This window comes from Botrytis sinoallii, assembly GCF_014898435.1.
Source record: "Botrytis sinoallii strain Bc 23 chromosome Unknown BSIN_005, whole genome shotgun sequence".
Classification (NCBI taxonomy): domain Eukaryota; kingdom Fungi; phylum Ascomycota; class Leotiomycetes; order Helotiales; family Sclerotiniaceae; genus Botrytis; species Botrytis sinoallii.
In genome coordinates, this window is record NW_024066032.1 from 1,794,499 (window position 1) to 1,811,184 (window position 16,686).

General features: G+C 42.5%; 5 protein-coding genes across 5 annotated transcripts; 2 read left to right on the forward strand and 3 right to left on the reverse strand.

The window, feature by feature from the left end:
- Positions 1-248: 248 nt before the first annotated feature.
- Positions 249-2,618, forward strand: EAF02_003673 (uncharacterized protein; the record flags this gene model as incomplete). Its single annotated transcript, XM_038899721.1, has 5 exons — positions 249-413; positions 482-1,000; positions 1,054-1,281; positions 1,355-1,454; positions 1,594-2,618. The coding sequence occupies 5 exons, from the start codon at positions 249-251 to the stop codon at positions 2,616-2,618; spliced, it is 2,037 nt and encodes a 678-aa protein (XP_038760648.1).
- A 426-nt stretch (positions 2,619-3,044) lies between these two features.
- On the reverse strand, positions 3,045-6,003 carry EAF02_003674 (uncharacterized protein; the record flags this gene model as incomplete). Its single annotated transcript, XM_038899722.1, has 7 exons — positions 3,045-3,685; positions 3,832-3,924; positions 3,977-5,125; positions 5,171-5,270; positions 5,323-5,574; positions 5,704-5,790; positions 5,841-6,003. The coding sequence occupies 7 exons, from the start codon at positions 6,001-6,003 to the stop codon at positions 3,166-3,168; spliced, it is 2,364 nt and encodes a 787-aa protein (XP_038760649.1). The 3' UTR covers positions 3,045-3,165.
- Positions 6,004-7,566: 1,563 nt separating this feature from the next.
- EAF02_003675 (uncharacterized protein) lies at positions 7,567-8,688 on the reverse strand (the record flags this gene model as incomplete). Its single annotated transcript, XM_038899723.1, has 1 exon — positions 7,567-8,688. One exon carries the CDS (start codon positions 8,686-8,688, stop codon positions 7,567-7,569), a length of 1,122 nt encoding a protein of 373 aa, XP_038760650.1.
- Positions 8,689-9,581: 893 nt separating this feature from the next.
- EAF02_003676 (uncharacterized protein) lies at positions 9,582-12,525 on the forward strand (the record flags this gene model as incomplete). Its single annotated transcript, XM_038899724.1, has 5 exons — positions 9,582-9,684; positions 9,746-10,093; positions 10,194-10,448; positions 10,501-10,746; positions 10,811-12,525. 5 exons carry the CDS (start codon positions 9,582-9,584, stop codon positions 12,523-12,525), a joined length of 2,667 nt encoding a protein of 888 aa, XP_038760651.1.
- Positions 12,526-13,399: 874 nt separating this feature from the next.
- EAF02_003677 (uncharacterized protein) lies at positions 13,400-15,926 on the reverse strand. The gene is made up of 5 exons (XM_038899725.1): positions 15,710-15,926; positions 15,146-15,658; positions 14,371-15,084; positions 13,730-14,314; positions 13,400-13,648 (listed from the first exon to the last, which is right to left on the reverse strand). The coding sequence occupies exons 1-5, from the start codon at positions 15,818-15,820 to the stop codon at positions 13,454-13,456; spliced, it is 2,118 nt and encodes a 705-aa protein (XP_038760652.1). The 5' UTR covers positions 15,821-15,926; the 3' UTR covers positions 13,400-13,453.
- Between the last annotated feature and the right edge of the window lie 760 nt (positions 15,927-16,686).

Below are 16,686 nucleotides of genomic sequence, written 5' to 3' on the forward strand. Positions count from 1 at the left end.
GAAGCGAGTTTATGTCCATCCACATGGTTATGCTTCTGCAGCCAGCGGGTGGTCTCCCACAGGCTACCTTCACCATAGTGGCAGTTTAAAAAAGATCGAAGAGGAAAAAACGCATCGAGGAATTCCAAAGAACGAAACTCCGCGAATTCACGATACGGGAGCTTGTCGATTTTGATATAGTTAGTGGTAGAGTTCTGGAAGAATCAGATCTTGATTCAATTCCAATTAATCCTATATTCGCACAAAACATGTGGGAGAAAGTTGGGCAGAGACAACGGGAATGGATTCTACAGACGCCCGAAGAGATGGAAGGTGGCCATTACATCATGGACAACCCTTATATTTTGAAGGAAATGAAGCCAGTTCTCACATTAGCAAGTGCATTTCTTGCTGAAATGCATACTTTACCATTTGTATATCCCCTCTTCCACGGCTTTATTAGGTAGATCTTGTGAAGATAATTGATTGACTTATTTCTTAGTTGGATGCAATGCTCTTAGGACCTCGAATACTGGTAGATCAACGCACTTCAACAACTAGGTTTCCGGAAGGAGTTTATACATTCTGGCGCAGAGATCAAGAAACTAGGACGGCAAATGGTTCTGAAGAATGTGAAAAAGCTTTTACTAAATGTTTAAAAGCGTTACAAAAAAGAATGATGTGGGGGTTTGCCTCGGGTATCCGTATGCCATGGGATGACGCTCCTCAACAGAGTAATTGTCTTGGTGTGACTCACTTAGGTTGGGATAGTGATGACAGATCAGTCATCTGGATATTCTTGGACATGAAGCTCTGTGATATACTATTGAGGAACGATTTGACCTCTGCAGAGAAAGCTGGTGCCCAATATTACTTAGCAATTGTCATGATTCACGAGTTAACACATGCGATTGGTTTTGACTTTCTCGACGACCCGAATATCAAGATGCGCGGCGATGGGTACGAACCATATTTCGAGGATTCACCTCAGTCCGAATTGGGGTATGAAATGGAAAATAGCGTGATTTATACGAACTTGGATAAATATTGGAATACTTGGCTAATCAGTATCAGGTTTTTGGTGGTATCATCGAACCAGTCTTCAAGGCACCTGCAGCTCCACTTGCATATAGGATGTGTTCCAGTTATCCCTCTTGGTGTCACATAAGCCAGCGAACCCCGACAACAATTGTTAGAGATGCGGCTGCGGACTATAATGATGTGTCATATCTTTACTTTATCCCGATTCAAACTTTAGAGGATCTGAGAAAACTGGGCTTTTGGAATACTGTTATTCGGCGGGTAAGTTCTACTATCCACCTCTACTCTTACCACCGAACAGATTCAAGACTTTACTAACTTCTACAACTTGAAGTTTGGCTTCTCCGCAATTCATGCTCGGTCAATAAAACATGGGTGGGGATCGCTAACCATGTCGCTATGGGAAAACAAAGATGAATACGGTGTTCCTGAAAGTTCGACGATGAGGATAGCTAGATTTAGGATCCATGAAGGGAGACAAGAAGCTATGAGACAAGAATTAGCCAAATCGGTCGCGGCGTACCAATTAAAAACAACTTTCACCTTCAAGAAAGACAGCATTCAAAGTTTTAGATGATATAATGGCAAGTGCATCAAAAGAAGAAGAGTTCTATGAATTCACTCAAGAGCAAGAAAAAAAGCTCTCCGCGATACGTGAAGCTTGCATCGAACTGCAAAAACCATCGATTGCTGCTGATTCAGGACAACGTGGTGAGATAGCTTTACTGCTTATCCCAAAGCTCAAGCAAGCAGTAGTAGCCCACAAGGAAAGTTTCGTTCTCCTAGAAGACTCGGAAGCATTTAGGCATGGAAAATTTCGAGATCGCCGCGCCACACTTTTTCGTTGGAATGTCGGTACTCGTAGATTGCTCAATGATATAATTACCGGAGTGGACGAAACACCAAATAAAGATGAGAATCTAATCGCAACTCTTGAACAACTCGCCGGGTTCCTTGCCCAGCTCGAAGATGTGCGGTTGAAAATCTTCCCCCCATTACCTACTTGGACAATTGGACATGAATTTAAGCCAGAGGGAATCGCAGAATTGAAACTATGGCCCGAGGATTTCTTTGCAGGAGAACTGGCAGAATTGGATTTCATGTATCATCTCTACAATGCAGCGTTGGAGCCCAACTTGAATGGATGCCGTGCTTTGGCAGCAAATAGGATGATGAATAATCAGGGTTCGTCGTCGATATCGTTTTATTGTCGCTTTGTGTGCATGACTCTGGCGGTGGTGTGTAGTGATGAGTGGATGGAGAAGGATTGGGAAGAGAGGAATCGAGTGGTGGAGGAGAAGTTGCTGTGGTTGAGAATTATGATGGAGAGGTGTACGGTGTTGTGGGGGAGTACTTTTCAGGGGTGGATACAGTGGCTTGAGTGGAGGAGGATGAAGGGGGAGATGAGAAGGCGGTGGAGAGGCGGCGAGGATAATCAGGGTGAACTCCGAGAGGGAGAGGAGGAGGAGGAGGGAAAGGTTCTAGGGGGTCGTGGGGAGGGTGGAAGGGAGCGTGGGCGTGTGGGCAGGCGGGCGGGTGAATTTTGTTACACGGGGGCTTGTATGGTGGTTCTGAACAATTGTGGGATTGAGAAATGATGTTAGGTGTTCTTATTGTATGTACAAAACTTTGCTAGTATGATTATTGTAGTTGTTTTGGGGGTTTGAAAACTCTTCTTCTCGATTGTATTCGTTCATTTGATTCACTTTTCTGCGTCGGGTTATTGCTCTTGAGATAAATCATTACCAGTCCCCTCCCTTAATATTCCGCTCAAGTAGTGAGCTCTGTGCACCATTTCACCGACCGTATCGGTTTCTATTGCAATCATTCTCAACCATATTCAAATTTCTCAACATACCATCAAAAGTTTTTGAAGATGATGAATTGGAGTGAAGTTCATTGTATTCAATGATAATTACTTGCTGTTAATTTGATTGTGAGGTCTTATTTGTGGGTATGATAATTTTGAATTCATGTTTCACAAGATTCGAGTACGAGCGAGATGATATCTTGTTTGGAACCTAATTAGTGATTGAATGGAAATGGATTATATACAAAAACTCTTGGTGCGTTTCTTCATCCTAATATATACCTTCAACCTCCTTCCCACTCTTTCCCTTCCTCTTTCTCCAACACCGCCTCCAACTAACTAACAAACCTCACCACATTCGCCCCATAAACATTCTCATTCGCGGTATAACTTGCTACACTCTTCCCATTCATGTCAATCATACTTTCCACCCCCAGCGTATTCAATCCATATACATACACCGTCGAACCTGCATATGCTTCCGTCGCGGACCCGCCTTCATCGATATCGAAAATTTGGGTCTGGCAGTTACTGTTGTAAGTTGTGCTGGTGTGGTTGGAGCATGCTGTGGGGCGAGGGGAGGGGATTGTTAGTTTGAGGGATGGAGAGAAGAGATAGAAAGGGAATGGGAGATAATCGGTTGAGGGGAGGGAAAATTTACTAAGACTATAATTGTTAAAGAAACTGTAAAAACCAGCGCCGTAGACGAGCATTTTCTGGGAATCTAAAATGCGTAATCCCCATGCGTCATAACATGTAGCAGATTTGCCGGCGCAGAAAGTGGCGAAATCGGGGTCGTTGAGGGTGGTGACTGGGGGGAAGGGTGAGGTTGCTTGGGGGACGGGTTGGTAGTAACTTTGGTTGTTAGGGTGGTTGTGGAGTAGAGGGTGGGAGAAAGAGAAGGGGTATCATAGGATTAGAAGGAGTGGAAAGGGCAAGGCAAATAATGGGGAAGTGGAAAGGGTGTTGAAAGATGGCTTGGAATCGGAGAGAACACTTACGGGGTTTCCGTCTGGATATATCCCATAAATACATTTTGAGTGTTGGCGAATTGGTATTGATAAAGCGCGTGATGTTCGACAGCTGTTCCAATCCTAGATAATTCTTAGTGATTCTGCAATAAACGACAAGGGGGGAAATACATACAGCCAGAAGTTTCCAGTAGTACTCTCGACCGATAATCCTCTTCCACTATAGATAGAGATTTGAGTATCAATCACATCATCAATATCATGATCTGCATTCCACAACCATACATTTTCCATATACAATCCACTCGCGATACTAGTGATTTTCATACTCATAAATGCAGCGATGAAATTAGGATTCGGTTGGGTACCTGTCGTGGGACATTGAGCAACCTGTAAATTGCTACCATCAAACCCACCAAGTCGGGTATGCACATCCCATATTCCGGAAGGCGTGGTAGATGTAGATGCGAGATTCCATTGGATGAGTGTTGCTCCTGCTGTGGCGCCTTGCGTTGATACAATCATATCTGACCATTCTACAATACCGGTTTGGCCACTTGTGGATCCGATTCGTATAATTGGTTGAGGAGCAGCCATATTGGCGAAGAAGGATCCAGATCCCATTATTACGGGATAAGTCTCTCCGACAATTCGAGCACCTGCTGGACTAGAAATTGTGGTGGTTACTTTATAAATACCAGAGTCGAAGTATACCACTTTACCAGCAGCAGTTGCAGAGGTGATGATTGCTTGGATAGCAGCTGAATCATCCGTTACCCCATCGCCTTTAGCTCCGGCTGTACGAACACTAACAAATTGAGTGGCTGCAAGAGCGTTGTATTGAGATTTAGATCGAGTATAATATCTTGTACCACTGAGCAATGATGCTGGACGAGGGAAAGCAGATGTTGCACCTTGAGTTGAAGTGGGACCTGTAGGACTATAGGTATTACCTTGCACCCAAGCAGCGACTGTCATGGAACCGGTGCTTCCTGCTAAAGATACACTATTTGCACCTTCTACTGCGGTTGGTACATTAGTGAAAACCACATTTTCGATGGCTAAACTTCCAGCGGTAAGAGGAAGTGATGTACTGCTTCGAGCAGTAAGGATACCAATAGGAGTATTAGAGAAAGTATTGTCAATGACAGTTACTGATCCAACTTGTTGTGCTGTAGAGCCTCCATCAAACATATCGAGACCTACACCACAGTTGTTGATTGATAATCCCATATATGTCCATCCCAATCTTAAATTGTCAGTATTATAATTAGAGTAAGATGAAGGAAAATTACCCCAAAGTCGATATATAGCGGTCCCGCAACTATGGAAGTTAATTTGGTAGTACCTCGGGAAGCGAGATTCTTACTTATTGAATGTTAAATTTCGCGAGGTGAATCGCTGCGATCCAACACTCATGCCATATTGACCACCATTGAAGATGAGATCATTCAAATAACCACCAGAGCCTATAGTATTCTGTTAGTGATATGTATCTTGGAAACGAAAATAGGCACCTACCATTTTCTATGAAAACTCCTTGATGTAAAGTACCACTCGCTTTATTGAGATTGAAAACCATATTTTGGAGACTGGTTGCTTGAGATGTTGGCCAGTGAATACCTCGTGCCAACGAAGTAGCGGGCATATTTGTAGTGTCAATGATAAAATTTCGTACTTGACGATAAAATACATTCGTAGTTCCATAATCTGGTACAGATGATCCATAAGGGTCGGCATCAATAAGTGCTAGACCTACAAAACCAGCAGTGGCTTTGATTGTTGGTAAAGCATTTGGATTTCCAATCAATTGAGTCATATATTAGGGAAGAATTGGAGATGAGATCAAGTAAGTTCCAGCAGGAAAGTACACCACGGCTGGCGAGTTAGTGGCAGATGCACATCCAACTCCTGGAACTCCTTCGACACAGCGAGATCCATACGCAATTGCTGCATTAATCGCAGCTGTATCATCGGTTACACCGTTGCCTTGGTGATTGGTCAGTAATTTGACATCTAAAGATGCTACGAGTATATACCTGTGGCTCCAAAGTCCTTCACATTTCTGAACACTTGATATGCAGTCCCTTGGGGATTATAAGGAGCGACTCCCTGATGGGCAATTGTTTCATACCAATAGGCTTGACCGAGACATGAGGAAATGAGACCAAAGATGATCCAAAATGAAGTGAAGGAAATCATATTCAAAAGATGGTATATACAAAAGGAGTGGTGGTTGGTTGTACAAAAGAATGGAATTTAGCAAAGTAGCAGATGAAGCTTTTATATAGGAGAAAATTGGTACTATGAGCACTCAGGTATATTTCATCATCGGATTGATTGCCTGGAAGCATAGAAGAAAAAATTGATGCCAAAATACTCGGTTCGCTCCTGGATAGTTACTTCGAGGGCTGCAACAACCAGCACAAGGTCCATTCAATACATGGCACATGCAGCGGTAGCAAACATGATTTTTCGATCTCCTGAGCATAGTGACAAGGGAAAATCAGCTACCGGAGATGAGTGTGGGGAAGATCGTGGGGTTCAAGAAGAGATTGATGGAAGAAACCGGAAGAAAGAAGGCACATGCCTTCATGAAATGACACTTCAGTCCGGTAACGTCTCATTATTTGGAAAGTTCATATATTTTTTGTCTTCACAACTTATTGATAGTTTGATGCCTGCCTTGTAGAGGAAATGAAAGGAACAGATCGACAGTGAACAAGCAGTTAAATTTAGGAAAAGGAGTCTATCGGGGAATAACAATCTGACTCTAATCTTCAGGTCTTCCTGAACACGGCACTCGACCTCAAATTTGAAGGTTACATTCACCATCTGGTGATAGTAGTACAAGGTATGTACCATCCCAGGCCTGTCAGCTCATGATCGAACAAGATGATTGGATCAACAAGGCCTCCATACAACTCCTAGAGACCTACCCTATCCAGGTATGGGGTAGCATACTTGTTTAGGGGGCATATCGGGACCTGCATTGTGGATATCATAAGATGAGGTGAGATGGGATAAAATGGGATGATAGTTTTTCCGACCCAAGAAACATTCAAATAGCGATTCTCATTTGCGGGGTAAAAGGGGGGTAAAAGAGCCTTGTTGAAAATCTCGGGCCTTTTCAAACCGCACATTCTGTTCCTGCGCCTTCATGCCACGGCTAATAATTCCGAATTTTGATCTGTCTCAATGACACCTGCCGAAAAAGCTTAGCCAAAAGCCAGCGTTGCATGTTTCAGAAAATATAAGCTTTTCTGAATCAATGATACCGTATTACGCGCAAGCTCGAATCGCGCCACGACGGACGAGCAAGTCTATTTGATAAAGACACATGATCAAATCAGAATTGCTCCAGAAGAAGGTCGTACCTAGGTATTCCTTTTAGACAAATGGAACCTTTGCAAGGCTTTCTGCAGGGCGTACTGAAGCCGATGGATGTCAGTCATGCATTAAGAGGCATGTGTAAAAGCAAAGATTGCTATGTGCTAGACTCTCCCTGTTGATGGATGAGAATTGCCTCGGAAGTATAATGTTCAATGTTCAATGTTCAATGTTCAATGTTTCGGCTTGGTGGTTGTATTTATCACATGGACGATACATGGATAAAAATGTAAGCACATGCTAAGGTTTCATACGCGTACACGCTAATCTATACCCAGAGGGTGACACGGATCACATTTCCATTTTCTCTATGATTTTCTAGATTTCTACAATAACTTATACCCAATGGATGAGAATGAGATAAATTAATGGTAATCAGATAAAAACCCTCGAGAATTCTCCCAATGCCATTATCGCCATAGCCTGACCGTATGGCATACTTGTCCTATCAATATCAATGTAATGCTGTAAGGTATGACCCATCGCTGTCCCAAAACTGACATCAAGTAATTCTCCTTGATCATTAACTTTCCCCAACACAGCTTTTATGGCTTTAATCGCACAATTCTGATATTCCTCCCCTTCTATATATCGCATTCTTAATGCTTTCAATATACCATATGCAAATCCAGCTGTTGCAGAACTTTCAATATAAGATCCTGTATCTGCAGATTGATCCAGAAGGGTACGCCATAAACCATCGTCTTCTTGATATTGAACCAATGCTTGACACTGCGCTTCCAGAGTATCGATGAGATGAATACGGAATGAATCATTGGTTGGCAAATCGAGCAATTCCAACATTTCTGGAATGACAATTGTTAACCAAGAGTTACCTCTCGCCCATAATGCCTTTGCAAAGTTATGTCCTCCGTCTGCAAAGGTCCATCCATGAAAGAATAACCCAGTCTTGGTGTCAAATAGATATTTGATATGGAGGAGAAACTGCCTCTTCGCTTCCTCCACATAATGAGGTCGATTTAAGACTTTCCCAATCTTCGCTAATGGAAGAACCGTCATCATTAGGGTATCATCCCACAATTCTTGAGCGTTGGTCGAGTTGTATGTCATGTGTGACATCCCACCATATTTTGTTCGTGGAAGCTCATACATTGCCCATTCTGCCCAGTTTTCCAACCACGGCAAGAACTTATTGACCTTCTTCTCTTCATACACGTATGCTAGCGTCAACATCGCGGCTACTGTGTTGATATTCTTGGTAGTTCCTCCTTCATCGAAGCGATTTTGAAACCACTTTTCGATAATCTCCAAGGAGTCTTGAGAACCGGTGAGGCAGTGATCTTTCCAAAGACCATAAAGTCCAATACCATGTGTCCACTCCCATCCTTGCCATCCTTTGGTATCTATGACTCTGCCATCTTCCAATTTCAATAGAAATTTCCCAGATTCATCCTTGATATGAACCATTTGAAAAATCAAGGAGTCGATGGCCTTTCGAACATCGCTCGAGGAAACATTGTAGATTTCTTGCGACATTTTTGTCTCGATTGTATTGAAGTCAATTGGGTTTGAACTCTCTGGACTTGACAATTCTCACTCCTTCCACTCATGATATATCTACTCTTGAAATCCGGTATGATTTCTGCCGAACCCCGAACTGTCAGCCCTTGGCAAATCCCCCGCGTTTATCCTTACTAGTCTTTCACGTGATATTTCTAACTGCTGCTTTACACAGCGGGAACCACATCTGTTTGTTGGTTGTTTCTTCATCTGATGATTGAATTGCATTCATCACAAGCCCGGCTCTTGATACGATGCATTTATCATGCATATATGGCATCAACACAAAATACATAATGCAAGTTGCCATTGCTATCCAGTGGAATCCAGATCATGATTTCCGAGTTCTGGAATCAATACCAATATGATTCTGCTGCATATTCTTGAAAATTTTCATGGACTCATTCCAATTCGTTCGGGTAGCCACAGCAATTTAATCTCGTTTGCCTAATTTGAAAGACAGAGTGTTTGCTTTCCAAGGTTACCTACTGTCGGTATGGGACGCGCAGTCTTCTGACACAGATACCTGTTGGAGTTGCCGAGGGAATTGATTCAACGGATTGAGGCACTGTTTGTTGGATATCTTTGGTGACAAATCAAATGTCTTTACCTTTGAAAAGCACATTGGAGTTTACGAGGTGGTTTCCAAACTCTCACCGAGTGTCGAAAAAGAAAATCTGATATAACCATTCAGGTATCTCGCCAAGGGTTCCACGGGAAACAGCATTAGGGTGTATACAGTGACTTAAAAGTCCATCCTCACGCTGTTATTTGTGCCAGATTTGCAATCTTTCTTGTGGTTAGACGTGTCTATTGTGCTCAAAAGGCGATGATTATTCCAACCATCGTCATTATTCGATGCAATCACGATGTCCCAGCTACATCCAAACGTTCAGTTAGAAGAGGAGATGAAGAGTTTCCAAATCGGGAGATTGGTAATCAAAGTTCATGAGCAATTACATACTTTAAAAAGTAAGTGTTTATCATAGCCCTCTCTTTGTTGACTCGTCAATCTAAAAGATTACACTCTTAGTGAAAGCCATCAAGGAATTCTATGATGGATATGGCGAGGATATGAGTGGGTGTTTGTGGGAACTTTCAGATCCAGCTGATCCAGGGAGGGAGTTGGTCTGGATTCCAATCAACCACTCATTGGTATTACCGCCTCTGAATGGATGGCCAACGAGCGCATTAGAAAGATTAGAAAAGAACTTGAAGTACGAGAATCTTAATATGAGTTGGCTGAAGAACACTAGAACGGTCAGAGTGAAATGCCTTAATTCTCTTCAATACCAGGACTACGAAAACGGCTTTGGTTTTTGTGGCCCTCGATTTGATTACAACTTTCGTGGTATACACGATCGATTGTTACACACCTTAGGTAAGAGGCTTGCCTGCGATCCCCAGAATCGTACTATATATTATCTCAGTTGATACTGTTTCTTATCTATTTCTAAAAGTCACTAATTGCAATTACATAGAGAGAGCTTGTGGTAAGCGTCTACTGCGATCAACGGACCAGTTTGATCCCCGGAACCCACCTTCTTTTCTCACATGGAAGTTTTCTTGTTGCCAGTTTCCGAACTCCAATATCGAGGAATGGACTCCTTCAGAGATTTCTGAGTGCCATATGGCATTGGATGGTGTCAAACTGCGTGTCGAGTTGTTACCCGATCCTGAGTGGGTGCTTCGATGCTTGCGAAGTTCCATATTCTCTAAGCTCTCATGCACGACAGGTATATCCGAATAGAGTGTCCTCTATATCCTGCTGCTGCTAACTATACGAAGATTTGAACACCAGAAAGCGCTTAACCATAAATGATGTAAAAGAACTCTTCTTGCGAGGGCCTAAACTTTCTGGATGGAGATGGTCATTTGAAAGCTGTCTTTCCACCCCGAACATTCTCAAGGCTTTACAAGATGTGGACAGAAGTATCGGATCAGGATTCTGGTCAAAAAAACGCTTGCTCGAATGCGACAACTTGATCGAGAAAGGGATGCTGAAATTGGAGCCAATTGATAGTACTTGCAGAGGTATGAAATTTTTAATTTTTGGATGGATAGAGACTTTTTAACCTGAGGATAGATTTCGAGATAGGTAAGAACAATATCGGAATAAGCAGGACAACTCAAGATTTATCTGTCTCCAAGAGAACACTCGCAATAGAGAATACCATGCCAATAGAAAGCCACACCACCCAAGGTATTGGCAAGAAACTTGTCGATGTTTCCAAAAATATGTATGAAGAACTAGTTAGTCGACGTATATTGGAGACGAAAAAGATTCTTGAGGAGCAACATACTGTCCAAATTACTGCGCTAAACTTAGAAATGTCGAAAGTCTCTGATGAACTCGCAAATAATTGGACCATCTTTCGTACAGCCAATGATGAGAAAGAAAAAGTTGCGACGGCACATTCGGCTCTTCAAGCAAGGGTAGAAGTGTTACGCAGGGAGCTTGACGAATGCAATTCAAGTAAAAGGGATTTGTTCTTGGCTAACCAGGACTTGTGTCAGCGCATTGAAAATACGACCAAAGAAAAATATGAAGCGGAGGCCAATGCAAAAATATGGAAAGAGAAATACGACGCTAAGCATGAAGCCATGATTTGGCACTTAGGCATATTGAACACAATGTTTAAGGACATTACCACACAGCGACTTGAGCTTGAATATGAGAAAAAAGAGTTTAAGGAGGATGTTTCACAATTATGCGCGGGGAAAGGACTCGGAACGATGAATGTACAAACAGCAGGACAACCTGTCGACCAAAAAGTGGCTCTCCAGGACACCGAATCCAGTCAACTAGATGTCTTTACGGGTATCAAGCAAGCCCACCTTCAACACATTCTATTAGTCCGTGAAATTGACTACAATCGAGGACTAAAAGATGGCCAGAGCACTCAGGTAAACAAGGGAACGTCGCAGGTCTTGAGTGCTACTGCAATTGTTGGGCAGGAGTTACCAAGCTTGCAAAGTAAAGATAAAGAACAGAAATTGCACGAGAGAATTGTAGCAAAGCCTAAAGAGCTTGGGATCAAAGCGCCTGATCGACCCAAACATCCTCCTGTTCAAGCAACTCTCGCTCCCAAATTCGTCAAGTCTTTCAACGTGGAATACGAGATAGGGCTATTACCTCAATCTCTCGGTTGCAAGATTTTCCCTTCCAAATTGTCCTTATTTAATCATACATTTCTTAAGCAATTCTATGGCGGTGGTGCCGAATTTTGGAATAACATGGAACTCGCAATGGAGATTGGGCCACCACACGACATGTATCGAAATCGGATTCTCAAAATACATAGTGATTCACAATCTAGTATGTATTTCGGGCAACTTCCAATCATGGGGCAACATGGTGCTCTTTTACTTATTCACGGTCTCGACGATAATTCTCTTGGTATTGAGTCTATACCAACAAAGGGACACCCGACATTTCTTAATACGGTTCAAGGCCATGCGATGTATATTGGAAACTACACGGTGACCAAACAACATGTGAATCATTGTTCCGAACATCTTTTCGGACTTGAAATTAGAGAATGCTTGTCGAAAGATGAATCTAACACCCATAGATTTATAGAATGGTTTCAGAAAGAGACTGGTGCTGATGCGGCCACCACGAGTATTGGACTGAGTAAAATAGTCACAGCATTCAAAAAGGGTGTTATTCGAACGAGCTGGACGGTACTCCAATTCATAGGATTTGATCTAGAACATTACGAAGGATTGCTAAAAATGTATGCGCAAATCCAACCGTTTTGCAATAGGGGAAAAGGTATCCCATTGAAAGGACGTTCAGGGGGGCTTTGAGCATTTACTTCTGAATGAGCTATTGGGCACATCGACGAAAAGAGTCCATGATATTGAAAATCCGAGTGAGAGTGAAAGAAAACGGCCGAAGGCGGCTCAGCAAGATGAGATACAAGCTTCTCAACCGCAAGAGTTGGAGGATGAGCTGACTATTGTTGTGGATACTACGCCTAGAACTCAATGATCGCTTAGTTTGATGATATACCTCGGAGCTCGCTTGATATCATCGAATGTTATTTCTGCGCCATTACGGAGCGGGAAAAGTCGGGACGGGTAGGGATGAGGTTGTAATGTTATTTGATTCTACTTTTGACGGTACCGGATGTCAGAGTCAGGGAAGAAAGTGTGTTTGTTTGTTTTTTGAATTGTTGGGGGTTTTCAAGTGATTTAATAGTGTGAAATGTAGATGTGTTTGAGGTATGGATGTGGTTTCGAGGTTCCGACGATGTGCTTGCGGGTGAGATGGCAATACCATTTTTTCTTCATTTTTCTAAAAAATGAATAAAGAAATAAACTTCTAGCAGATTTTAACTCCTATGAGGAGATTTGGTCAGAGGAGGTGTTAAATACGAAAATACCATGTCCCAAATTCAATAGTATCTCTTTTCGTGGGTTTACGTTTTGATGCTTGGGCTGCAAGGTTTGGGAGTTTGATGTTTTGTTATGGCAGAAATGTCTTTTTGTAGCCATCACCATATTTATTTCCATATTTCTACTTCCATCCATCAATTAAAAGGGAAAAAAGCTTCTCCTCCTTTGAGCTTTAACATTCTGTACGCATTTCTCAGGAGTCCAAAACCACCATTCGCAAGGTAAAAATGTTAAAGTAATACTTAAAAGATGAAATCAAATCTAGATGAACTGCTTAATCTTCTAATCTATACTCCAATATCCTTTCTTCATTCTTTCTAATTTCCAACATCTCTCTCTACAGTTTACTCTCTCTCTTTCCCTCGCCCCCTTTATTCCCCTCTCCCTCTCCTCTAACGAGCTCTTCCACCTTCGCAAACCGATAGAAGAATTTCAAACTCTCCGGATTCAGCAACGTACCACTAGGTTTAATAATCTTCCCCGAAACAATTTGCTTAACGGGAAGTTCGACTTTCTTCAGATTTACAGTTGTCTAGATAGGTGAGCCGGAGATTAGTTCAAGCATACGAGATAGAGTACGAGATCTTTTCCAGGCTTGAGAAGAGGAACTCACAGGAATATCTGGGGCTTCGAAAATCCACTTGGGAACATGTCGTTTACTTAACTCTCTTCCGATTACCTCTTTTACCTTTTCTTTCAACTTGTCGCTAAACTTCTCACCCTCTCTCATTACTAAAAATAACATCACCCTCTCGTCTTCATCCCCTTCTCTTTTCTGTCCCACGCATAAACTCTCTTGGACTTCCTTTCCAAAATATTTCTCAATGATACTATAGATCTCCGCGCTGCCAAAGCGAACACCACTAGGATTCAAGACACCATCCGCTCGACCATGGAAATGTAAGTTATGAGTTACGGGATGAATGGATACGAAATCACCATGAGTCCAGACATGGGTATATTTTGAGAAGTAGGAGGAATGGTACAAGGAACCACTGGGGTCGCGGAAAAAGAAGGCGGGAATGTTAGGGAAAGCGTGGGGAGCTACTAGCTCACCGGGCGTGCCGTGCTCAACTGGAACGCCTTGGCCGCTTTCGATGAGAGCATCGTAAACCGCAATGGGTGTGCCTAAGCTAGGACCTTGGGTGCCTCCAACATAAACTGGAGTGAGGGGATTCCCTTGACCAAAACACCCTGCCTTTTGAATCATTAGCGAACTCATAATAAATATACCAAGAATACGGGACAACTCACAATATCCGTCCCTCCAGAGATATTAGCCAAATGCACCGTTTTTGGAAATCCCACATCATAGAACCATTCAAAAATTTGATCCGACAACACCATACCCGTGCTCGTTACCGTGTGCAAACTCGAAAGATCCGTCACATCTTTTGGCACAATCCCATTTTTCTGCATTTCTGCCATCCACCTGGGAGATGTCCCAAAGTGCGTAACTTTCAACTTGCCAAGGAGTTTTACAAAGGTAGTGAGATCGGGTTGAAAGGGACTTCCATCGTAGAGAACTAGGCGACATCCGGTGAGTAGATTGGAGATGGAACTAAAATACATGATCCACCCGGTTGTTGTGTATTGAAGAACAGTACAATGGGGACCGGTTTCTAGATGAAGGATTCCTTCTTTGGCTGCGCTGAGAACTGCACCACCAATGGAATGGACGATGCATTTTGGTGTTCCAGTGGTACCGGATGAATACGCAATGAAGAACGGATCGTGGAAAGCTGTTTTTGCAAAAGTAAGAGTGTGAGAGGTAGATTTTGAGAGGTAAGTAGATAGACTTTGGGTACGAGGAATTTCGGTGATATCCGAGGGTGTTTGAAATCTAGGCATAGAAACCATTCCTTTGAACCCTTTAACATCTTTCATCCCATGCACGATTGCGACCATCTTTTCGCGAAGATCAACTGTCTTGCCATTGTAGACGGCCCAATCATCCATAAAAATAAACTATTTTACGCATGTTAATTTTTCACGCGTCACATGTTATAGTTAAAAATGGCAGACATACCTTTGGTTCAACCTGTAAAGCTCGTTGCAAAACACCTTGAACACCCATATCCGTCGAACTGCTACTGAACAACCCCCCAAGTGATGCTACAGCCAGAAAAACCTTCAGGGTATCAAAAGAATTACTAGCCACCACTACCACTCTATCACCTGTCCCAACGCCATGTTCCTTCATAGCACTAGCTAACTCCGCTACTCCTTTCCTTAACTCCCCCCAACTAATATCACGTATTTCTGTTCCTCCCTCTCGAACCTCAGTTAGAGCAATCTTATCATCTTCTTTCCCAATTGTACCTCTATGAGATGATGCATGACCGGGTACTCGCGAATACAAGATATTTTCAGCAAAATTCATATATACACCCGAGAACCAACGCGGTATAGAATCTATAGGGGCATTCTCATCAACAACGGTCGTGTAAGAGCCGCTATAGATTAGACTGAGAAATTGGAAAGCTTGATCCCAGAACTGAGCTCGGGAGGTAGTGGAATATCGCCAGAGATCCCAGAAGTTCTGGAGTTGTCAATTAGTATATCATAGACAGGAGAGAGGGGTTTAAATTACATCGATCTGAAGATTGTATTTTTGATTGATTTCCTGCATCAGTTTATACATAGCTGTGCTTTTAGGACTGGGATGCTCCCAGAGCTTTCTGGGTAGACTCAAGGTACTCATGTCTGTATACAATCTCCTGAAACTCTGACGAAACGATGAAATGAACAATTAGATGTCGAAGCAAATTGATATGATAATGAAGGAGGAGGTCTTCAAAAGCTAGGTAGGCTTTGCTGTCTAACTATTAATAGCCGCGGAACTAAGTATCTATGTGGAGAAGATCTTCCCCAGATGGTGCCAAATGGCGGGATGCGGGGGTAAGGTTAATTTACCGCGGCATCAATCCGTTGGACGATTGATGCTAACACTTTCTAATTTTAACATCTATATCATATTCTTCTTTACATACCGGCATCCAATATATAGGAAAGACGGACACGGTAGATTGGAACTAACAACGGTAGTCTGAAATCCGAGACGGTTGATATACTCCCGCATCCAAAGTTTAGCTATGGCTGGATGGTCGGAGAGACATTCTCAAAGCCACGGCTCTTTTTGTCATCTTACCTCTACCTCCACGTATACCTATACTTATATGCAACAACTTTCCCAGATCAGACAATATGCTAACGAAGTATTTCGCTTTCGTATCATCGTTTGATCTCCAGAGCTCCAGTAATAAACATTCGATTTTCACTGCTAAATCTAGCCTCATCAAACTCATACCTACCACTTAATGAGTCTAGCTCGATAATAGCGAATAGGAGGTGATCTCATTCTATAAGGCCGGAGTAAGATACGAAGTACCATTTAAGTGGATTTACTGTATCATGACGATAAAAATATTCCTTTCAAAGCTGCAGATATGTTTACACAGCGACTTCTATATATATAATAAGCTTGTCGCTAAGATCCGAGAGGTAACAAAGAAAAAGTCACACCACCAAGATAACGTGGCTGATATCAGACTATCTACCCCTCATTAT

What these genes read in the sequence shown, in the direction of transcription:
- EAF02_003677 (XM_038899725.1), bottom strand. Translation starts at nt 15,820, where the DNA reads ATGAGTACCTTGAGTCTACCCAGAAAGCTCTGGGAGCATCCCAGTCCT. An exon ending in CTTTACAGGTTGAACCAAAG is followed by an intron (nt 15,085 to 15,145) that starts GTATGTCTGCCA and finishes TGCGTAAAATAG; the next exon opens with TTTATTTTTATGGATGATTG. An exon ending in TCGAAGCCCCAGATATTCCT is followed by an intron (nt 13,649 to 13,729) that starts GTGAGTTCCTCT and finishes TCACCTATCTAG; the next exon opens with ACAACTGTAAATCTGAAGAA.